This window comes from Pelmatolapia mariae, linkage group LG14 (assembly GCF_036321145.2).
Source record: "Pelmatolapia mariae isolate MD_Pm_ZW linkage group LG14, Pm_UMD_F_2, whole genome shotgun sequence".
Lineage (NCBI taxonomy): Eukaryota > Metazoa > Chordata > Actinopteri > Cichliformes > Cichlidae > Pelmatolapia > Pelmatolapia mariae.
The window spans coordinates 20062820-20086883 of NC_086239.1; the positions used below are offsets into that span (position 1 = coordinate 20062820).

General features: G+C 42.4%; 1 protein-coding gene across 4 annotated transcripts; it reads left to right on the plus strand.

Moving 5' to 3' along the window:
• Window positions 1-411: 411 nt before the first annotated feature.
• On the plus strand, window positions 412-23082 carry cluha (clustered mitochondria (cluA/CLU1) homolog a). Of its 4 annotated transcripts, none has more exons than XM_063492765.1 (27): window positions 412-781; window positions 8257-8447; window positions 8614-8785; window positions 10360-10503; window positions 11654-11781; window positions 11870-12024; window positions 12578-12703; window positions 13033-13180; window positions 13266-13358; window positions 13450-13884; window positions 13973-14232; window positions 14333-14757; window positions 15351-15452; window positions 15658-15758; window positions 16460-16612; window positions 16709-16771; window positions 16863-17107; window positions 17191-17275; window positions 17380-17533; window positions 17654-17793; window positions 17900-17980; window positions 18071-18196; window positions 18289-18410; window positions 18503-18596; window positions 18680-18814; window positions 18930-19003; window positions 19800-23082. In XM_063492765.1, exons 1-27 carry the CDS (start codon window positions 658-660, stop codon window positions 19924-19926), a joined length of 4203 nt encoding a protein of 1400 aa, XP_063348835.1. In that variant the 5' UTR covers window positions 412-657; the 3' UTR covers window positions 19927-23082. The 4 variants fall into 4 exon arrangements, with proteins under 4 accessions (XP_063348835.1, XP_063348837.1, XP_065327998.1 ...); XM_063492767.1 differs by having other exon boundaries at window positions 413-781; window positions 14333-14670; XM_065471926.1 differs by lacking the exon at window positions 412-781 and adding an exon at window positions 1099-1129.
• Window positions 23083-24064: the final 982 nt, after the last annotated feature.

A 24064-nucleotide genomic window follows, 5' to 3' on the forward strand; every position in this document is an offset into this window, starting at 1 on the left:
GATTACTTCCTTCTTGAGTCACAAGATTTTCATAAAAGTTGACGTCTGACCTTGAGGTTTACAGCAGAGAGGTAAAAAAAAAATTAGGAGAGGGTGAAATATTCATTTTACAGCACCTAATCCAAATAACTATTAAAATTGTTATTTCAGCTATTGTTCTATTTTCTAACCATTTTGAGGGGATTTTGTGTGAAGGCTTTGCAAAGTACAGCCAATAAAAAATGTGGAAGAATGCCTCAAGATATAAAATGCTATGCACTTCCACATAAGAAGAAACACCGGGTCATTAATGTGATTAGGGTTTTAAATCACTCATGTTTTCCTCTCTGAAAAACTGGTGAGTGCGCACGAATTGTCGCGTGTGGCTTTCCGTAGCGCCACGCGGAGCAGGTGGGGAGGTGCAACGCAAAGGCAAAGAGGTCAAGAGGAGGGGAGGAGAAAACCACGTGTGATCGGCACTATGTACAGCACTGTCCTTCCTCTGTAGACTTGTTTTTGTAAGCTTGTACCCCTCGTATGTAGCCAGCTAGCTCGTGACAGCCAGAGAAGAAGCTGTAGTTTGTCTTTGTTTATTTGCGTTTCATTTACAGAGACACACAAATATTCGAGCAAAGCTGCTGGGGGATTTCTGTCACAGAGACACACTGACTGCCGACCATGGTGAGCAAGACAGATGACATCCCGGCGTCAGTGCCTAACTGCAATCCGGCAGATCCCGCGGATGGAGCCCAGGATGGTAAAGGAGCAGGAAAGGCACCTCTAAAAGAGTCCTGCGGTTGTGGTAAGTCCGCTGCAGACACCACTCCTCTCATCGTGCATGCAGAATCAACATACATACAGCATGACTGAATGTCTGCTTTACTGAAGCTGTGCGGCATGCACCAAATGTGGTGACTTTCACCTCCATGCTGCGCTGTGTGACTTAAAGGTCCTCAGACCGAGCGTAGTGCTGCTGCTTTACCCCTCCATCTCTGGAAGTTTGAAGGTTCCACCTTGCACCCACCTGCTAACCAACTGTCCGGTGTTAATGCTTTTTTTCACTCGATTGGGACCGCTGCTATATTCACAACTGGCTCGGACTTCAACCTGACACTGCAAGCTGCTCAGGCTAACCCAAACACATTGGCCGGTAATGCTAGCATTATCTTTAGCGTGTCCCATTCAGCGTGAAGCTAGTTAGCGCCCCGGTTAGCTAGCTAGCTAGCTAACTAGCACACAGGCGCTCCTGTCGCTGTCAAAGCTGTCTCGTGCCTTAAAACCAAACGTGTTCACGGGGAGCTATGGTTTTTCGGGTAAAGCACGGGGCGCCTGTGTAGCGCCTGTTTGTTCAGAGCACATAAAGCAGCAGTAGCTGCTGTAGCACAAACTCGCGCTGACGCACATGTTCGGTAACTGAAGGTCACCTTCAGTGGCGCTTCACACTGCTCACATGAACACGGGGGGGTCGCGCACATGCCTTCGTTTTTACTGGGGGTGGTATGTGTATCACACAGCTTGTGTGGCAGACATGTTCGTCGTTACCGAGCTATAAAAAATACGCGAGGTGGCTGAATCGCGAGGTGGTCGGTGTTAGTCCTCTAACCGGCCCCATCTTCACCCCCCCAGTCCTGATTAGATCGAGCGTTCCTCCTCGACCGGGAAGCGGAAGCTGGTTATAGCCGATAAGTCATGATGGTGGTGTGCGCACGGTGAGGGGGAAGGTTACTCTAATAATACGCGAGCTGGTGAGTAAAAGCTGTCAGGTGAAGGTTGTTTGGGAACAGCGGCGGAGTGCTGTGGGTGCAGGCGGGGTTAGACTTAATACAAGGGCTGTCACCTGGTGAAGTTTGACTCCCACAGCTCTGAAGTTCATTGCAGCCTGCCCGGACCTTGAAATGTCTCATTGCACAGTATCTGATTCCTCCAGCTGTCCGGAGTGAACCTTTGTCGGTTTGATGATGAAGAGCTGTGGTTTTGTGTATGTGTGTCACTCATTATAAAATCCCACATGGAACTGCATTTCAGATGTAAACAGTGTATTAAACCATAGTTTTGAGTCATTGGGAGGGATGGGATTAGAAATGAGTTGTGGTTTTGCAGCTTGATGTTAGAGAGGCAAGAAGCTGAGATGATTTTGACATGTGCGGAGGAGAAGGAGGAGGAGTGGATGTTAAAGATTGAGCTGCCAGGCATCCTCTCGTGTAATTAAAGCTTTCCTATTTCCAGTCGTTTAGTGTTTGTTGGAGCCTGAGTGTCACATGGGCTTCATGAACATAGCAGTACAGCTCCAAGCTTTCTCCCTTCTTGGGGAAGTTGTGTCAACACATATCCGTACTGTTGGCAGCACATGTTGCAGAGTAGCATCACAGCTGATGGCACATGGACTTGTAGTTGAGCTGTATTTTAAGCTTGTGATTTTCTTCTTTCCAGTATAACTGTAGCAGGTTCATATGTTTGTAGATGTCCTTGGAAAGCTATATCTGCTTCAGCCCCAGAAATCCAGCATTAACCAAGCAGTGTGACTTCACATTTCAGCACTTGAAGCATTTTTTAATTTAAAATTACATTTTACATCCCAAACCACTCATGGACTAATCAAGAATCAATAACGAATGTAATCACTGGGCGATGGTGACGAGGTTGATGCGTCTCAGTGAGTAGTTGTAACTAGACATACTAACAGCACGTGGCTGAGCAGACAGATCGAGGTGAGGGTCACTCTGTGGTTTTAAGGAGCTTAATGCTCCTGTGGGTGGAAGAGTGCCCTTAGTTAATCCCAGCAATCACTGACACCCTGCCTCGATTGCTCATCTCTCTTGGCATCTTCCACACCTCTGCTGTTTGTCTCGTTGTCTTTGTAGTTTGTGGCTCAGAGTTGAATGGACTTTTTTTTAGGTCTCTAGAGATATGTATATGCATATTTTCATTTAAAAAACACATTTATTGGAGATATGGCAGAAATATGTCATTGTTTGCAGGAAGGATTTTGATTTAAGTGATTATGTTATGGTTTGGACTCATTATGGATCCTGTTTGTGACTCAAGCTGCCCCCTCCCAAGCCTACACCACAAAAAAGAAAAGTCTCTAGCATCATTCAATGCTCGGGGAATAAATTACAACAACGGAGAATCTGCTGGCAGACTTTTAGATTTCAGTCTTTGTGTGCCCGTCCACCAGAAGGATGCCACCTTGTGGTCCAGCAAACTCGATTACAGAGGGGCCTTGTGTGCTAGGTGGTGTTTTCGGTGTTGCCTGGCTGGTTAATGTTGCCATGGTGACGGTGTCAAGGGCTGCGGAGTGGCTAGATGGCTGCTTGGCTGGCTTTATTGTTTATCAGGAGAAGTAGGCTAATGGAGTAAACAAGAGAGTGCAGTTCAGCTTTAAGTTCGAATCATTTTCAGTTTGATCTTCAGTTGTTTGTTAGTATTTGAATGTATCTCATTATTTTTTTTCTTTAAAAAAAATCTAAATCCTTGATCTTCATTCCTTACCGTGACCTTGTGGAGGACTTGGGCATTGTACCAGTCTGAGCATTTGCTGCAGTGCTTAATGGCCGCTCCTATACATGGTTTTTAATCACTGCTTTTAATTATTTGCCTCTGATTAGAGCGGTTTGATTGTTCCACTGAAACGCGCCTTTCAATTACTGATCAAGTCAAGTTAGCAGTGTCTAATTAGATGGGATGATACTTAATGCCAAAAGAGAAATCAAAGCATTGATTTTAGGTAAACAGATATGTTTAGAGGTTTATTATGAAGTAACACATCATTACACTGTAAAACTCATATTTTGTCATATATTTCTCCATAAATAGAGCACGAATAATTTACAGTTTAGCTGATGAAGTAATACTAAAAGAATTAGAAGTGTGTCTGATTTCAGCCAGTGAATGAGACATTTTATCATACTTGTATTAAATTAAGTAGTCATTCTCAAGGATTTCTGGCAGACTTTCTGATGCACACCCTGAGTGGAAAATTGACCCACTTCATTAGGTCCTTCTCCTGCATTTGGGAATCTATGCACTTATAACCAGGTAATGCATCTCTATTTCTACGTTAAAGTAAAGCAGCATGCAACATTTCCTCTTCACTGTTTTAACGTTGCTTCTCCCGCCTCCTTTTGCCTCATTACCTACTTTCTGATGAACTTTAATCCCTCTACTGTTCAGAGAATAGGTCAGTTTTGCAATGCTTAGTCCACTGGAAAACCTCATCTTTAGTCTTATCTCTTATAGTGCTTTGTACTGTTGGGTTTCTGCGATGATGAATCTGATATCTACAGACTTAATCTAGCCAATCGCACGCCAACTCCCCTCTTTGTTTCTTATGAATTAGCCAGAGAGTCCAAAAGAAATGATCAGAGACAGCTGTTAATGTCTGTAGATCTTCTTTTGGTTAATGAAACATTAGAAAATCTGTAAAGTGCCTCTTATCACAGTCTCTCAGCTTCAGGAGCCAGAGATAACCTCTTCAAGTGACTTGTTTTGTATCACTAACCATTCATTACCTGAAGATATTTAATTAAATTTAATTTAAAATGAGGCCGCAAATCAAATTTTAAGAAGCTGGACTTAAGAAGTGCTGTATTGGCCTAATACTTCCCTGTTAACGCTGCACTAACTGATTGGATCATATGCATGTTATTTCCTTCCTGTCTGGTCTGTAATATTTCAGAAGTTAGTCATCATCATGTCACTTGTGTGAGCCAAAATAGAGCTCAACTCGGAGATGAAATGTTTCTGCACAGATCCCTCATTCTTTCCAACATTGTTGGCCCGCATGCTCGCCCTGAAGCCGTTATGTTTGTTATTCAGAGCGTGGCCTGTCGTTCCTCTCCCCTGCGCTTCTTCCCCCTCTCCTCCACCGTCTCACTGCGTTCATTCCCCACCCGGGGTCGCGGTCCAGGTCCAGCCCCTCCCCTCCCTCTGGCCTCTTCTCTCAGAGTAACCCTGACGCCGCGTTACCCTTGACAGGCAACAAGGACACGCTGGCTGGCAGCAGTTGTAGGTCAGTGAGAGAAAACATTTGCCTGATGTCCTCGCAGTGGGCCCCTGTTCCTTTGAATTAATTTAGCTCATTTTTATTCATGTCATTTTCCTCTCACCTTAACTGTTACTCAAGAAAATAATATCCATCCGTCGTCTGTATAATGAGAGGAGCTGTCAGACTTTTCTCAGCTGGCCTATTTTACAGAGAAATGTAATTTTGGTGGCTCTGATTTCTATAAAAAGGTAAGGCAACTGCTGGATTATTTGTCACAGTGCTGGTATAAGCAGATATCCATGTAAGTGACCCATAATTCCCTCTCGTGAATGCTGAAATCCTCCCTCGAGGCCTCCTGGCTGAGTTCCCTGCAGTGTTGCAACAGTGTAGGTTTCAGCAGGTCACTGCTGGAAACCCAGCGTTTTCTTTTCTAGACGAAGCTGGTTACTTATTGTCGAATTTCAGATATAATCATTAGTGACTCAAATCACTTATGATTGTGAGTGTGCTCTTTTCAGTACTGTTGATGTTTGATTAAAAAGAGAGATCTGAGTGTTGAGAAGATCCCTCACGCTAATCTTCTAGTCTTTGTCGACTTCAGGGAAGCAAAACCACAGCAGTGTCATGGTATAGCTGAGCTTTGTTGGTAGGGATGGGTATCGTTTAGGTTTTATCCGATACCGGTACCAAACCGGTACTTTTGAAACGGTGCCGGTGCTTAAACGGTGCTCAAACCGGTGCTTAAAGAATGGAGAACACAAAATTGGTCCTAAAACCTCTCATGTTCAGCTGTTTTTTTGTAAAAAGATAACAATGTTAGCCTTTTCTGCAGCTATAGGGCATATATGGGATCACTCTTAGCTGGAAGCAGTGCTTAAACAATGGAAAAAACACAAACTTTGTCCAAAAACCTCTCATGTTTAACTGTTTTCCAATTTTTCTTTGGTCATTTTAGCCTTTTTGGCCCGAGTGAAGGCAGTATCTGCCATCAAACAAGAAGACAGCCGCATTTAACTACGACGGTGTTTGCTAGTTCACCTTACATGCATTAATTTAATAACGTGGTTAGCGTACTCAACGTAAATTACACACGAACAACATTAAGCTACTCACGCAGAGAAGAACAGCTGCTGCTGCCATCATCATCCGTCATCATTTCTGCTACACTGGCAGGGCTAGGGGCCAGGACTCTACTCTTCGGGTTTTGGGGGATGTTGCTAACTCCAGGTCCGATAACAGGCACCACACCCGCAGTAGATGTGCACGGTGTGAGGTCTCGCAGCAAGCTATCAAATACGGCGCATTTCTCGGCTTTTAAAAAAAAGCCAGGTATTTCATCAGATTCGAGGAGTTACCTCATTTGCACAGTATCACCTTAAAGCACTTGTTGCAGGCTGCTGAGTTTGCATCTTTTGCTGTGAAGTACAGTCAGACTTTTGACCGCTTCGCCTTGGGCATTTTTAATCTGTAGCTCTGCTCTAAAGGAACGTACATACCTGGGCCCGCCTACTATCCATGGAAACATAAAATGATTGGCTAGAATCTAAAGTGTATCACATCTCAGGGGGAAAAAAAGCACCGAAATGTGCGCTGCTTTTCGGTCTGGTTACTACCGTTTATGTCAGAACCGGTGCCATGGTGGCACCAGAAACCGGTACCCATCCCTATTTGTTGGCTCTGCTCAACCATAAATAAATATTTTATAAGGATATCGGTAAGATCATCTGGGCCTGGAGGATTGCCTTCCTTATTTGTGACCTGGCTGCTTATGTGGAAGAAAAGTGAGTTGTTGGTGTTGACATGATGGCTGAGTCACTGATGGCAGCCAAAGAGGTGCATTGTCTAAATTATGCTGTAAACAAATAAATTATAGCATAAACACAGTGTTACCCAGCAAATGGCCTCGAGACTTTGACAGGAACGCTCCTGAATGTGGTGCAGTAGATACAATAACTACATAGTGTGGTGGTTAACGCATTCACTTGACAAGTGAAGAGTCACTGTTTTGATTCTAGCTGGAATTCAGATGCGAAGGGCCACAGTGTTGAACCCTTGTGACAAGGTAGGACCCAGAAGTAGCTTTATTATCATTATTATTATTATTATTATTATTATTATTATTATTATTATTATTATTATTGATGTGGAAGAAAGGGCAAATACACGTCTTTGTTTCATTTGAATATATTTATCCAGTTTACACAGACAGCTGTAGTACCATATGTCTGTAACTACATATAAATTCCTGTGTCATGCTGTTTGGCAAGGTGAGCTCACTTGGAGAGTGCATAACAATTGTCCCTTTGTCCTTTCAGTGTTAGCAGAATTAGCCTGTAGTGTAGTCTGTGGTAGCATTTTAGCATGTTAGCTCTGCAGGACAAAGTGCATGACTGAGATTGTCACTGGAACAAGACATTGAATGGCAGAATCGAGAGTTTGAATTAATAACCAGAACTGCTATATTCTGTTTTAGTGATTTTTTTTTTTTTTTTTTTTTTCAGAAGTTTGAGTTATTAAGTCAAACTTCTTCACTTGAAATGTTGACTTATGATGGAAAATATTTTTCCCCCTTTCATTAGTGGAAACAAGACTCTAACAGTTCTGAAACCGAGACAGTGCTTCTGTCCAGTCTCCTCATGACTATTGAAAAGATTGGAACTGGTCTTTATAAGTTGCCAAACAGGAAAAACACAGTTTTCAGTTACTCATAAGAAATTCAAAGGAACAATGTGCTAATACTCGGTGTGCTTACGGCTGCATTTTTGTCACCAGTACGCCAAATGTCACTTTTTGGGTTACAGCATTTATATTACAATATTTTCTAATTAAAATCACACTTGTATTAAAGTGGAAAATTCAGAAAGCGATGATCAACTCTTTTTTTTTTTTGTTCTTTTTTTTGTAAATGCTTTATCCAACTAACAATTGAGTTCAATTCAAAAAAAATTTCTATAACAACAGCAGTTGCTTTGAGGGCATTTATATTTTAAGGGGCATAATACAGAGACAACCCCAACAATCAGGCAAAGCCCTGTGAGCAAGCACTTGGTGACAGTGGGAAAGAAAAACTCCATTTGAACAGGAAGAAACCTCCAGCAGAATCAGCCTCGGGGAGGGGCAGACGCAGGTTGAGGGTGAGAGGAGGACAACAAGTTAATAAATTGGTGTTTCTGACAAAGGGAGTTGGTTGTGTTATTTTAAATAAAGCCTAAAGTAGTTGAATATTTTATTAGTAGAGCAGTCTTGTGACTTGACACGAAGCTTGATCTATACACTTTTTTTCATTAAAGGGCACAGTGCAGATACAGCCATGGTAAATGGTGACAGGGCTCATGAGCATACGGAGACTGACTCAAAGCAGGATGGGAATGGCGAGGCAGACGGAGGGGAGGAGTCTAACGAACAGGAAGTGATAGTGATCCAGGACACAGGCTTCACTGTAAAGATCCAGGCTCCGGGGACAGAGCCATTTGACCTGCAGGTGAGGATAAGCTGCAGTTCTTTAAGAAAACTGCAGGACTTTTAAATGACATGGCTCATTAATCAAGTCATATCTGTGATGATGTAGTTTGTAACGTGAACTAAATGTTGCTGCTCCTCCTCATTTCTGTGTCACTTCATTTCTTTAATTTCTTCCCCAACATCAGGTCTCCCCCCAGGAAATGGTGCAGGAAATCCACCAGGTTTTGATGGACCGTGAGGACACCTGCCACCGCACCTGCTTCTCTCTGCAGCTGGATGGAAATGTGCTGGACAACTTTGCCGAGCTCAAGTCTATCGAGGGTCTGCAGGAGGGATCAGTGCTCAAAGTGGTGGAAGGTAAGATTCTGAAGCACCAGGGCTTGTCGTGCAAAGTTTGGAGGGACTTCCTGAGAGCTGTTGTCCATTTACTTAGAAGGGCACTACATTCATGGCTATCTGTTTCAGAGAGAATCAGTCATTGTTCTCTCTTTTAACTTGAGTAGTGTTCAAAAAGCGAAGAGCCCAGAACTAAGGTTTTTATACACTGCCAAACAGGAAAAACAGAACATTAAGTTACTCATAAGCAGATGCCAGTGATAAGAAGAAAGGCAAAGGCTGTATGCTAAAACTAATTTGGTCACCAATAAGCCAAAGGCCAGTTTTGGACTACAATATTTTTGCAAGGGAGTTGCCTCGAGGTGCTTTATATTCTAAGGTAAAGACCCCACAATAATACAGAGATGGCTCCAACAATCAATTGACCCCCTGTGACCAAGCACTTTGGCGACAGTGGGAAGGAAAAACTAACAGGAAGAAACCTCCAGGAGAACCAGGTGGAACTCAGACAGTATTGGCAGGTGCAGCCTGATCCTGATAAACCGTTCTTATACACAAATATGTTGGTTGCCATGTTGCGGCATTATACACGTGGGTCTGCTAAGGGTTCGACTTATGTAATGGAAAAGGTGTTTCTAAAATCGGTAATCGCATTCAATTCTAATCAAACATCCATCCATACATATTGTCACACTTGTCAGGGGTCCGGCTAAATACAAGACGTTAACATAAAGCTAGCGTTAAATGACCCAGAGTGACCCTCAGGCCAATGTTTGAGTTTTGCAGTTAACAAAAGTAGAGATGAACATGCTCCTATTAGTGTTTAGATAAGATAAGATAAGAGATAAGATAAAACTTTATTAATCCCTCGGGTGGGTTCCTCTGGGAAATTCGGTTTCCAAAAGCACAGCACCGACAGAAATTACAGAGCGTGAGCAGAAAATTATATATACACACATATAAATACAGAGACATATATAAATAAAATATACGAAGGGGATAAATAGAATAAATAGGAATAAAAAATAAAAATAGAAATAAAATACAAGTGAAAATACAAGTGAATTGCACATTTCAAGTATTGTAGTCTATTGCACCGTTGACTATTAACAAAGTATTGCACAAAAGGTATTGCACAGTGAAGTGAAGAGGCACTACAGTTTAGTTGTTCCCCCCTCCTTTGTCCTCCTGTTTCCCCTCCCTCTCCCCTCCAGAGAGTGTGTCTGTTACCTATGCTGAAGCAGCGCAAAAATAGTCGACTTGATGATAATGTACAGAACTGGCTGGCAGGAGGCTACTTGTGTGATCTTTGCAGAGAGTGAACAATGTTTCACAAGTAAAATTCTTCTGTGGGGTGTTTTTTGGGCTGGTGTTCCTTAAGTTATCAGAAAAGACACTTGTGCTGATATGAGCGAAAATGCTCTTGTGTTAACCACTTAATTTGGGGGACAAATTGATTTGTTGCTTAAAAACCAAAAAGTTGTGAGTAATGCAAATTTTTGAGTAGCCTCCAGCACTCATAATAGTTCAGTATACATGTTGCTTAGTTGGGTTTTAAACCAGCCGCTGTTTGTTTTGTTTTTTGTTTCCCTCAGAGCCCTACACGGTGCGTGAAGCTCGAATCCATGTGCGTCACATCAGAGACCTGCTGAAGAGTCTGGACCCTTCTGACGCTTACAACGGAGTAGACTGCAACTCTCTCTCTTTCCTGAGCATCTTCACTGATGGAGATCTTGGAGGTATGACACTAAGGATCAACTCCAGTTTCTTTAAAGAGTGTGATTCCTGCTTACAGAGCTGGACCTTGTGTAGTTTAGTTGGACTTTGAGCACATTTGAGACAAACTCTGTTAAATCATTGATAAACCTTGTATTACATTGTTTTGAAGTGTGTGAGCGTAACAAAGAGCACGAGAGCTGAAATGCCCGTTTCTGAGATGGAACAAGAGCAGGGGAATAAAATATGGAGACAAAATGAAGTTGAGTGCAGACCAGCAAGTTGGTGCACGGGTTAAAATCACACAAGGCAAACACATTTAGCATGAATATGACCTAAAACTCTTTTCAATCCTATCACCTTGCTGGTTTTCTGTCATTCAGACAAGTTGGGTTTATTTTTTCTGGGAGACTTAATGAAAGAGACACTCGCTTACGAAGTATTTGCACTGAGAGACAGACACGCAGTTTTCTTCTCTCAGTGATGGATTTTAAAACCTACTTTGCAGTCAGGAGATAAATTAATGACTGTTGTTGGCATTAGGATGAGGTTTTCCCCCCTGCTTCTCAGTCAAATCGCCTTTTAAACTGCTTGTATATTATTCATACGTAAGAGCTGAGGATTAAATTGTTTCAGGGGATTTTTAAGAAGGGAGTAAAATGTTTCCCAGCTCTGGAATTTTCACCATGCACTGCTGCAGCCTTTGCAGTAATCGAACAGCATACAGCTTAGAAATGAAAAGCAGAAAAATCATCTCAGTGAATGTGTTTGCTCAGACTCGCTTAGATCTTAAGTGGGTTGGACGAGTGAAAGTTCCTGGTCTCTCAGTCTAAAGAAGTTTGACTACACATTTAATCTCAAAGATATCTTAATGTGAGGAAAAGGTTAGGGTTTTCTGCATAATGAAGAAATGCTGCTGCAGTAAATGAAAGAAACCTGTCAGCGTGACAGAAAACTTCCGGTAGCCGTCCATTGGGATTGAGTCTTTGCCGAGCCGATTCTGAACCCCGAGCCTTATGTTTTACACCCTTGTGTTAAGCGATCAACAGATGGTTTTAAGAGTGACTGAATAAGGTTTATGTGTTCACATTAGTTCCGTGTGTGTGCATGCATGCTATTTTAATCAATAGAAATTCACCAATTTTCCTTTCTTGCTTCCTCCTTTGCTTATAGAAACTGGAAAGCGGAAGAAAAAGGGCAGCGAGATGGAGCAGATAGACTGCACCCCTCCAGAGCACATCCTGCCCGGCAGTAAAGAGCGCCCCCTTGTGCCCCTCCAGCCACAGAATAAGGACTGGAAGGTGAGGAAGGCCTTTAGGGACTTAAACGGGGGAAGTAAGTTTGGCTTTTAAACTTGAGATTGATCTTCTTATTTTACGTGCTCCACAGCCCATGCAGTGCCTGAAGGTCTTGACCATGAGCGGGTGGAACCCTCCACCTGGAAACAGGAAGATGCACGGCGACCTCATGTACCTGTACATTGTGACTGTGGAGGAGCGCCATGTCAGCGTCACTGCCTCAACACGCGGCTTCTACCTCAACCAGTCAGTTGATGTTTGGGCCTCGTGTCTCCTTACAAGCTCTGTGTTCTTACTGCAGCTGACTCTCTGCTGTTAAAGTGCAGTTTAAGCATTTGGCAGCACCGTTTCTGCAGCGTGTATTCATAATTCAAGATGCCATTAGGTGAAGACATTTGGCAGCAGTTAGTCTGCAATTAGGTGATGTAAGAAGCGATGCTGTGAGTCAGCTCATTATAGTTGGCACAATTTCTCCTGTAGTGTTTTCCTTAAAATAGAACAGGAAATGTCGATGCAGTTTGTTTAGGTGGACAGCTGGGAAACATGTTGCATTGTTAGGATGAAGATTTTTTTTTTTTTTTTCCCCCCTTCCAGCTGTTTGCTCAGTCATAAGCTTGCTTTCATGTAGTGAACAATGAGTCTTTGTAGTGTGGTGGGCATATTTAAGAGCAAGTTTGTTGTTTCTTTTTCATATTTTTATATAGATGCTTTTCTCCATTTAGCAGGCTACAGATGATGAACTCCTCAGTCAGCTATATTAGTGTGAACCATGATGATAATGTGCTTGTGTGCTTTTCAGGTCTACTACCTACACCTTCAACCCCAAACCAGCTAATCCCAGCTTCTTGAGCCACTCTCTAGTGGAGCTGCTGAGCCAGATCAGCCCTGCCTTCAAGAAGAACTTCACTGCCCTGCAAAAGAAAAGGTGGAAACATTTCATTGCTTTTACTTAATTTTTTATTCTCACTTGCCTTGATGCTGATTGTGAGCTGTTTTCTTTTTCTTTTTTTTTCCCTCCAAAGGAACAAAAGTCATTTTTTTGACCTCTACTCACTTTTCACTTTTGTTCTTTCACGTTCGGGGACAGCACTTGAATATCTTATAACAAATGAGTCTTTGCAAATAAAAGTTGTATATCAAGACTGTGATTTTCATCAGTTATTAGTTTTAGGACCTTCTCACAGCAAGCGAAAAATGATATTTGCAGCTAAATTATGAACCATGGAAATTATGGTTTCTCTTTTACTGCTGCAGAGTCCAGAGACACCCGTTTGAGAGAATAGCCACACCTTTCCAAGTATACAGCTGGACTGCTCCGCAAGTAGACCATGCAATGGACTGTGTTCGAGCTGAGGATGCATACACCTCCCGCCTGGGTTATGAGGAGCACATCCCTGGACAGGTCAAGGCGCTGAATCCAGCAGCAGATCATCAAGAGGAATGATTTCAAGTTTTTTCCAATATTAATTTTCTTGTTGTGCATCTAGACCAGAGATTGGAACGAAGAGCTGCAGACTACCAGAGAGCTGCCCCGGAAGAACCTACCTGAGCGGCTGCTAAGGGAGAGGGCTATATTCAAGGTTTTAAGTCTTACTTTCTGCAGCTCTCTAATTAGCCACCTTGTTGCTTATGCTGATGCTAATTTAACGTGAAACATTTTCCTTTCTGCAGGTCCACAGTGACTTTGCGGCAGCTGCCACTCGAGGTGCCATGGCTGTAATTGATGGCAACGTAATGGCCATCAACCCTGGTGAAGAAACTCGGATGCAGATGTTCATCTGGAACAACATCTTTTTCAGTCTGGGCTTCGATGTGCGGGACCACTATCGTGAGCTGGGGGGCGATGCGGCCGCCCACGCTGCACCCACCAATGACTTGAACGGAGTACGAGCTTACAGTGGGGTGGATGTGGAAGGTCTTTACACTCTGGGAACTGTAGTGGTGGACTACAGAGGCTACCGTGTCACCGCCCAGTCCATCATCCCAGGTATCCTGGAGCGTGAGCAGGAGCAGAGCGTCATCTACGGCTCCATTGACTTTGGGAAGACTGTTGTGTCTCACGGCAAATACCTGGAACTGCTGGAAAAGACCAGTAGGCCACTAAAGGTAAGAAGCGTGACTGTGTGACAATAATAATAAAGCTGACTTGTGTCTACATACAGATACTGTGTATGTTTTGTACGTTAAATTTTAGATCCAGCGGCACAGCGTGCTGAATGAGAAGAATGACACGGTGGAGCTGTGCTCCTCTGTCGAATGCAAAGGCATCATCGGGAATGACGGCAGACACTATATTCTCGACCTCCTTCGCACTTTCCCTCCTGACCTCAACTTCCTGCCTGTGGATGGAGTGGAGCTGTCTCCAGAGTGCCAGCGTCTAGGCTTCCCCCGCCAGCACCGCCATCGCCTGGCCTGTCTACGCCAAGAGCTCATCGAAGCCTTTGTTGAGCACAGGTTTGTGTTGTTGTTGTGCAGCAATAATGAGCTGTTTTCTAGAGACCTGTGCTGATTATATAAAAGTGACTTTGCTACTTTTTCTTGTCTTCCTCTTCAGATATCTCCTGTTCATGAAGATGGCAGCGTTACAGCTGATGCAGCATAAAGCCAACAGGGACTCTAACAAGACTGACACACCCGCCATCACAGAAACCTCAGAAACACTCACAGAGAGCAAAGCCGACACGACCCAGACAGACACAGCACAGACCAATGCCACAGATTCCTCTAAAGCAACAGACATCTCCACAGATAGCACTAGCCAGACAGACAATGCTTCCACTGCTGCCTCACAAACAGGAACTGACAGCGAAGAGAACTCCTCGAAGCCCACAACAAACGGGCCTGTAGACCCCACAGCCACCCAGAACGGGGAATGCAAGGGCCCATTGGAGGGTAAGGAGCTTGAGGAAAGTATTCCAGGATTAGCTCAGGCCAAAGAGCTGGCGGAGACCTTAGTTGCCGAAGATGGATCTAGTATTGGTACGTTCAGAAACACCGCCGCGCCCACCCCCCCAAAAATTGGGGCCAGGACAATACAGAGAGAGCTACTCTGGTGGATAACAGCATAGAAAAAAGAAATGGATCAATAGAACTCTAAAATTACTGGATCATAGTGTTTTCTTTCCACCTGAGTAGCTGTCCCCGTTCAGTCCTCAGCCTGCAGCAGGGAATAGTGCCCCCCCCCCTCGAAACAACCCATTCCCAGCCTGTGATCCCTTTGCAGCAGGATTTGACCCAATAACTCCATAATCGGGTGCTGTGTTGATTAATCCAAAGGTGTTTTAAAATGCAGAAATAACCTTGTGTGGGTGATTTGTGTAATCTGTGTGAGCTAATCATAGAGGGAGGGTTTGTGGTCCTGATCGAATGGTGGTGGGTGCTCTGCTGAGACCAGGGTGAAATAAAATGGACTGCTGTTGTGTATTGATGTGTGAACAGATAGTTTGAGGTGAATGAACCGTTCAGATCAGAACTGATCTTTAAACATTTTGACATGACCTGTCTAACGTAATCACCTTTAACATTTCTGTATTTTTTTTTTTTCTTTTGTCTTTGGTCCCAAACACAAACAGACCCCAAAAGCCGTGAAGTGGTCCTGAATGCCTGTAAGGCAGTGGGCTCCATCAGCGACACAGCTTTCGATATCCGCTTCAACCCTGATATCTTCTCCCCAGGTAACATGATGATTTCTCTTAAATGGGTTTTTAGAAACAAATAGCTGGGAAGTCAGAAATGATCTTTTCCATGAACATTGTGTGAAGCTTTTAAGTTTTGGAAGTGGAAAACTAGAGTTGTGGAGACACTACCACATTTGATTCCTGATTACTTCAAAAGTGAATACAACAAAAAGCAATGATTGTGTTTGTGGTGTTGAACCAGGAGTACGGTTCCCTGAAGAGAGCGCAGACGACATCCAGAAGCAGAAGCAGCTACTCAAAGACGCAGCTGCCTTCCTGGTTTCCTGTCAGGTCCCAACACTGGTCAGTGACGCTTCTGCTCCCAAACATCCAGCAGAGTTGTCTTGGTGTGTGAAGAGTGTGGATTCAAATAGTTTTTGCCTTTTATTATAAGGACATGACGATCATGTTAAACTCCCCGATGAAGGCTTGTGTGTGGCTAAGGAAATGAAGGCCCAGGTAGTGTCTAACATGAAATGATTAAAGCATAATTGTGTTCTGCTTAACCTATTCACCAAATCTGTTTTTGCTTTTCCGGTGTATAAAACCTTTTCAGCTGGGAGACTCTCTTATAGAGAGAGTCGAATTAAGTTTTAAAATTAATTCTAAACTACTTAGGAAAAAAAATTAAATTTCACGACTGCAGGGATCAGATTAGTAGGACCTCCTATATTTAGCTGCCATAGAAGATGTCACCACCTCGCACTACCCCAAAAGATTGCAAAACATCATTTGGTCATTGTATGAACTGTTACCCTTTGTCTGATGATAATTCAGAGCATGCATTCAGATATGCTACTTCTGTTTTTGTGGAAATTTAAAGCATATTTATGGTATTTTATTAGTAGTTTTCTGCACTTAACTGTTTTTATATTGGAGTTGTGCGCCTAATTTCATTGTTACAATAATAAGAAGTCTGTTCGGCAAATGCTTGCACATCAAATTATCACGTAGGGTTGTCTGTGTCTGAGTTTAAAGCCATGTTTGTGTGTTTTCATAACCAGGTGAAGGACTGTTTGGACCACAGCGCTCTGCCCATGGATGGAGCCTCACTAACGGAGGCTTTGCACCAGAGAGGCATCAATGTTCGCTTTTTGGGCACAGTCCTGGAGTTTATGGAGAAGACTCCTGCCAAAGCCCAGCTGGAGCACATCTATGTGAGTCTGATTCCTCAAATCTGACCAATAGCATCAGCACACACTGTTTAAATTTTTAAAAAAACATTTTCTTGTTTTGTTTTTTTTTTTTTTTAGAGAATAGGAATAACTGAGCTGATCACCAGATGCGCAAAACATATATTCAAGACGTACCTCCAGGTTAGTTAAATTTAATGGTACAACATTTTCAGCCCTCTTTTAAAGACTTTAACAAACTGTTGTTTATTTTCATCCGTGCTTTTTCCTGCAGGGTGTAGAGCTGTCTGCCCTCTCTGCTGCTGTGAGCCATTTCCTAAACTGCTTCCTGAGCTCCTTCCCAGACGCCGTTGCCCACCTGCCTCCCGATGAGCTGGTGTCACGCCGCAAAAACCGCAAACGTCGCAACAGGGTCCCCGGCGGTGGCGACAACACGGCGTGGGCCAGTCTGACACCGAGTGAACTGTGGAAGAACATTGCCTCTGAGGCCCAGAGCTATTATCACTTTACCCTACAGTGGTAAGGACCCCACCTGTTAAACTCAAGCAAATGTAGAGACTTTGTATGTATTTCTAAGTAAAACATATTTATTTATTGCACAGTGAAAGTGTCGACCAAGTTGTGGAGAAATTCGGCCTCCAGAAAATCACTCTGCTCAGAGAAATTTCAGTCAAAACTGGCATACAGGTAACTCATTTACTATGTAGTGACTGCACCCTCACTTTACCGAATGGTCACCACATCCTTTCTTAGACTTTGTGTTTTAAAGAGATGTTTTATTTGACTTTTAGATCCTGATAAAGGAGTATAACTTCGACAGCCGCCATAAGCCTGCCTTCACAGAAGAGGACATCCTGAACATTTTCCCTGTGGTGAAACATGTAAACCCCAAAGCCACAGATGCCTTCCACTTCTTCCAGAGTGGGCAGGCCAAAGTGCAGCAAGGTGACGTTTGCATGCTGGTTGAAAAAAAAAAAAAAAAAAGAGAAAAAAAGTTTTTTCAGAGCATTAACCCTTCTTCCTTTTGTACTAATATATCTAAATTAATCATTATACCGCCCTCAGGTTTCTTGAAGGAAGGATGTGAGCTGATCAACGAGGCTCTTAATCTCTTCAACAACGTGTACGGAGCCATGCACGTAGAGATCTGCTCCTGCCTGCGCCTGCTGGCGCGCCTTAATTACATCCTGGGAGATCACCCTGAGGTAGGTACAGATGTGTAACGCTTCCTTTTTTTATAAGCTCCATGCTGATTTTTGTGGTGCTGAATGGCTTTTTTAAAAAAAAATAAAAAAATTTATTTACCTGCAGGCTCTCAGCAATCAGCAAAAGGCTGTTCTGATGAGTGAAAGAGTCCTTGGCATCGAGCATCCCAACACAATTCAAGAATATGTAAGCTACCAGATGGAGGAGGAACTCATTTTTGTCATGTTGACCATGTTTAATATCCTTCTAAACTTGTTTGTTCCTTTCATTTGTCAGATGCACTTGGCCCTGTACTGCTTTGCCAACAACCAGCTTTCGACTGCTCTGAAGCTTCTGTATCGCGCTCGTTACCTCATGTTGTTGATTTGTGGGGAGGACCACCCTGAGATGGCTCTGCTGGATGTGAGTGCAGACTTCGCCTGCTGGCTTTAACGTTATTTCTCAGAGGGTGGGGAAAAAGCAAAATTATTGAACTTTGTTCCTGACTTCCTCAGAGTAACATCGGGCTGGTGCTGCATGGAGTCATGGAGTACGATTTATCTCTGAGATTCCTGGAGAACGCTTTGACCATCAACACAAAGTACCATGGACCTCGGTCCCTCAAAGTAGCCCTCAGGTGGGTAGATTGATTTATTCATTTATATGCATTAGAATAAAAGTAGTAATGGCATGATGGTTTGTATTATAACTGCCTTATTGTTTTTCCAGTCATCATTTGGTTGCAAGAGTTTATGAGAGTAAGGCTGAGTTCCGCTCTGCACTACAGCACGAGAAGGAGGGTTACACCATTTATAAGAACCAGGTATGCTCCACAGCAGTTCATACACTTTAACTTTACCAGTTGTGATGAAGCAATTTTTTTCTAACGTTTTTTCCTCCTGTCAGATGGGCGAGGCCCATGAGAAGACCAAGGAGAGTTCTGAGTATCTGAAGTATCTCACGCAGCAGGCTGTAGCTCTGCAGAGAACCATGAATGAGATCTACAAAAATGGCTCTAACGCCAGCATTATGCCCCTTAAGGTAAATGTTCCAAGTCATTTTGTTTTTGTTTTTTTGTGCCTCCAGCTGATTATGTCCAAATGTTCAGTGCTGATGGCTTTTTTCGTTCCCCCCTTTCCCCCCTCTGATTTTCTAGTTCACTGCACCCAGCATGGCCACCATCCTGGACCAGCTCAACATCATCAATGGCATCATCTTTATACCTCTCAGGTAGACACATAAAGGAGCATTACTGCTCTTTGTTGCTTGTATATGGGTTAGTAATCTCACAACATGCAGGAAGTCAGTGGCTTCCTCAGACATTAAACTGTGGAACTGAATAAATGGGGTAATTATTTGGTTATTAGCGTAACCCTGGTCCTCCGAGAGTTGTAAGATTGGAAATGCAATCTTTGCTTTATTTAAGATTTTATAGAAATTTCACTCTTTTGGGTCACTATACTCACTTCCTATATTTGAATTAATCCATCCCAGAAAATGCCCATTAGAGTACTGTGCAGAAGTCTTGAGCTACCCCTGATTTTCTTTTTTCTTTTTTTTTTTTTCTTTTTTTTGTATTTTGCTTCCAGGGAGTCACACTTTCTAGTATTATTTTTAAAGTAGTCTTGAGCAATAGTTCTGCAGTTTTTCCACAAATGCTTTGACTTAGGATAAGAAAGTGTTAAACTACACAGGCTGTGTGGATGTATGTGTGCCTATACAACCATAAATCCTGCAGACAGAAATCTGTGTGCCTGTTCTGATATTGGACCACATCCTTTCTAGTAAATAATGACTTATAATTTAATTTCGTTCCACCTCATGTAAACATGTGATGCAAATGACAATAAAGCTCCTTGAATCCTTGAGATGAAGGTGTGGTTAGTGTGTAGCTGAGGTACTGAAATATGGAAAAGCACTATTGTTCTCTTGGGAGCATGTCTGTGACATAATTGGGGATAATTATAGGCTCAGGATTTCTTCTATCTTAGGGAGTTGTGTGTTGATATTTTTTTTTTTTTTTCAGCCCAAAGGATCTGGAGAACCTGAAGGCAGAGGTGCAGAGGCGGCAGCAGCTGCAGGAGCTGGGAAAGAGTGAGGAGCCTGCTGAGGACCGCTCACTGGAATTGGAAGACAAAATTCCCATCGATTAATATTGAGTAGTGGCCAACACAGCTATTTTCTGCTATGGGAGAGAAAGACGGGCTGTGATGGATGAGTCACAAAGCCTGTGGACCCGAAAGCCGAGCAGTCTAAATCAACATAAATAAATGAAAAAAATATAAATAAATAAAAAAGAGGGAGGGGAGGGGTCAGGGTAGTCCAGACACAGACTGATGAACTGTAGGAGAAAGGAATACTGAGCAGGAATTTCCTACAAAGTAGGGATAGAGGGGAGGAGAAAGTACAAACAATGTAAAACCACTGTACCATGCAATCTGAAAATCCCTGGCCCGAGAACCTGGTGATGAAGCCCTAGAGCGTGTTAGCTGTGTTAGAATTATGATGAATATGAAACGAGGGTTTCAGCCGGGGGCGGGAGACCAAGAATGACCATGACATTTTATACCAGAGCCTTATCCACTCTACCATAATCCCCCACACACAAGCCATTCTTCTTCTCAGCTCAAACTTTCCACAGCACTGTTGGCCCAGGACCATATTCTGCCCCCGTCATTGCCTAAAGAGCCTCGAAGATCCTCGGGCAAGTAGCCACCCACTCGTGGTGGATCCTACCCTGTCCTTGAACTCAGGGGTACTTTCTACTGTGCACTAAGACCAGAAAAGACCAGTTACTAAATTAGCCATTTTTCAAGTGGGGCTTCTGAATGTAAACTTCCCTTGTTAGTGGCTCATTGAGCCGCCTTGCAGCGAGCACCCATCATTCACACGTGTCCTCAATAATGAACTAATTTGATCTTTCTGTCATTTGTACTTGAGACATCCCAGGAGGGTGCATGCTGTATCCTCTGGTTCCCGTTTCTCCAGCGCAGTCACAGATTAGCGAGCTCACAACTAATCATTTAGGTTGATTATTTTTTTTATTTTTATTTTTTTTAATTTCTTTTTATGGATTATTTTGTAAAAGTGCACAGGGGGGGAGTAAGAAGGAATTTTATTGCCTGTTCATCATCAGTTAATTTAAAGCCATGTCTGTTTTATAGAAAATGTATAGAAATGGAAAAACGATGTATAAATCTCTATTAGACAAGTACTTGATTGATGTGTATGGGAAACACAGATTTGAACAAAAAGAAAACGTCCACCTTAAGCAGTAGATTTATCTATCTATATATATATATATAGTTAGCTGTGTTCAAATATCTATTTTTGCACAGTGAAAGAATATGTGCATGTGTGTTTGTGTGTTTGACAGTGTGCGTCTTTGTGTAGTCTGACATCAAATCTGTTGGCCGGGGCTTTCCTCTGCATAGTTTGAATAGAGGCTGAGAAAACATTGGCTTTCCAAATCTTTAATAATTCTGCACACGGTAAACTGGGTTTTCTTAAAACATTCATGACCCCAAAAATCCGCTGATATATTTGAAATTGGTACTGAAATTAACCGCATCGCTTCTCGACATCGGCAGTGATGACAGACTTATCGTTGCTGGTTGTTTATTTTTATTTTTGTTTTCTCATTATGTGATTTGTTATTTTCTTCATGTGTAACGGAGCCGAATCCCAGACGGGAGCGAGCAGTAAGCAGTTTTAGTTAACTTTCTTGTGCTGTGTGTCGACAGGTACACGGCGTCACCAAAATTAGGAGAGAGGGGGGCGTAGGGGGAAAAAGGAAGGGCTGCCTCAGTGTGATGTACCAAAAAAAAGACTGATAAAGGCTTGTTTTTGCTGTAAACATAATGTTATCCCTCTCATGGAAAGATGTGAGTGATTAAAGCAAAAGAGCGATGATGCATTTTTAAATTTTTATTTTTTTTTTTTAACTTTTTTGGAAGTCTGCCTTCTTACTGTACTGGAAGAATGATGTATACAAAACGATGAAAGATGAGTTCTTCACACCAGGAGATGAGGTCACTACAGTGATTTCCAGATTGCTCCTGAACCAACAACAGCTGAGCATGTGCCTGTTCTCTATCCTGAATGGAAACCAGCAGGATGATGGCTTTAAAAAAACAAAACAACAAAAAGCTGACATAAGCCTTGTGATTATGTCTTCTGGTTTTCTTGTATTATTATTTTCTTCCCCGCCTGCTCTCCAAGTGGCATTCAACAGTAATACAGACAGTGTCCATAAGGTGGCACTCCAACATTCTTCTGTATGTGAAGGACAAACGTTTGACCTACATGACAGGAAATGTCACGGTGCAAGTTCAGATATACACATGCTGTATTTGATTTAGAAAAGCATCCTCATGGACTTTAGAAACATACATCTCTTCTAGCATAGCCAGATGTACTGGAAATGCATTAAATTGCATTACTGTAAACATTACATGAGATTCTGATTAATTTTAAAATACCAATAAGTTTTTACATTTAGCAAGGATGTGACAACTTTAATTTTTAGCACATTTGTAGTTCTACCTGCTGTTAAATGTGTTCTAAAATGTTTGCAGCAGAACATTTAATGATCTGATGCTACGATAGTTTATGAAAACTCCCTGAGAGAGAGGAAACTGTCTACAGAGATACTCTGCTGCCCTTTCAACACTTAGCTTTTCGCTTTAGTTGGAGACATCAGTCTGACTCTGCTGTAGGTTCTTTCCTGAATCTTTGAGATGTAGATGTTTATTTGAGGTTATCTCCAGAAGAGGGGGGGCAAAGTGTAATAATATAAAACTATGAAGTGTATTCATTCACACATATTTTGCAGAACTTTGCAATTTGAATGTAAAACAAAAAATGCAAAGCAGGTCATGGAGAATAAATGTTTACTTAAAGGACAAATACTCAAAGATTAAACACTGAACTTGCTCATATGGGCCCTGTGCAAAGTAGCTTTTTAAAGTTAAAAAGAGCTCATGCTATCTTATAAAAAAAAATAAGAGTGCTGTGAAAAGAAGAAAAGGGCAAATATCTATCCTAAAATATGCATTTCACTGCTCCTGGTCATACTGCAATACTGTCTTTGTGTGATGGTGAAAACACTGGCTGTTTGAGGGTTTTGTGTTCTCTCGCTGATGAAATCTCTTCTCCACAAAGGCTTCTTAAGCCTAGTGTTTGAGTCTGCTTCCCCTGATGGTGTGTGGTATTTGTGTGTGTTGCTCTTTACAAAATAATCTAATTATTTTTTGGTCTGAGTATGCTTTTATATTAAAAATGGATTAAAATAAAACTAGTGACAGATCTGTTCGGATTTTTTTAATCAACTTTTTATATGTTTTTAATTGGTTTTATAACAAGTAGCCATTGCAGATGTGAAAAAGTTTAAGGACTCGACACAGTCCCATGGAAACACTAAGTACACCTAATGTATACACAGCTCTTTAGTGGGCTCACCCCAGTATTTCAATTAGGTTGAGGTCTGGACTTTGACTAGATCATTGCAACACCTTGATTCTTTTCTCCTGTTGCATGACATCAAGTGAAGCTTCAGCTTTCATACAGATGGGCTCACATTTGACTCTATAGACTACTTAAGTATTCAGAGAACTTCACGGCCAATTCAGTGACTGCAAGGTGCCCAGGTCCTGTAGCTCTGAAAAAAGCCCAAGTCATCAAACCACCACCGGCATGCTTGTTAAACTCATATGAGATGTTTGTGCTAAGTTGTGCTTGTCTGTCCAAAGGACGTTCCCAAAGTCTTGTGGATGTTCAGATGCAACTTTGCAGAACTAAGGCATGTTGCCATCATCTTTTTAGAAAGAAGTCCGTTTCTTCTGGCAGCACAACACACACTTGTTCAGTCTTTTCTTAATTATGCACGAACTGCATTAACTTTCACATTTAACTTGCAAACCGTAGAATTGAGGCCCATAGAGTCTGAGCTGTAGCTCTTGGGTTCTTGATTTTTCTTTGAAGGCTCTAAGGTCTAACCTTGGAGTGAATTTGCTGGGACCTCCACTACTGAGAAGATTTTGGCATTGTATTAAAACACTACCAATACTTATGCCTTTATAAAGATGCTCAGTGAATCAAGTGCATTTGATTAGCAGCATCTGGCTACTACTTACTCCCGTTCATATGAAAGGAATACTCAATACTTAGCTTTGACAGAACTGCATGTATGGTCCTGTGAAAAAAAACCCTTTCTTGACTGTGTATCTGAGGGACATCAGTATCAGCTCTTGATCGGTATCAGTCTATTTGTAAATAACTGACAGACATGTG

Excerpts from the sequence above, each read along its gene's own strand:
- cluha (XM_063492765.1), top strand. The coding sequence starts at position 658 with ATGGTGAGCAAGACAGATGACATCCCGGCGTCAGTGCCTAACTGCAAT. Across the intron at positions 782-8,256 it reads AAAAGAGTCCTGCGGTTGTG|GGCACAGTGCAGATACAGCC; the intron begins GTAAGTCCGCTG and ends TTTTCATTAAAG. Across the intron at positions 14,233-14,332 it reads GAAGCCTTTGTTGAGCACAG|ATATCTCCTGTTCATGAAGA; the intron begins GTTTGTGTTGTT and ends CTTCCTCTTCAG.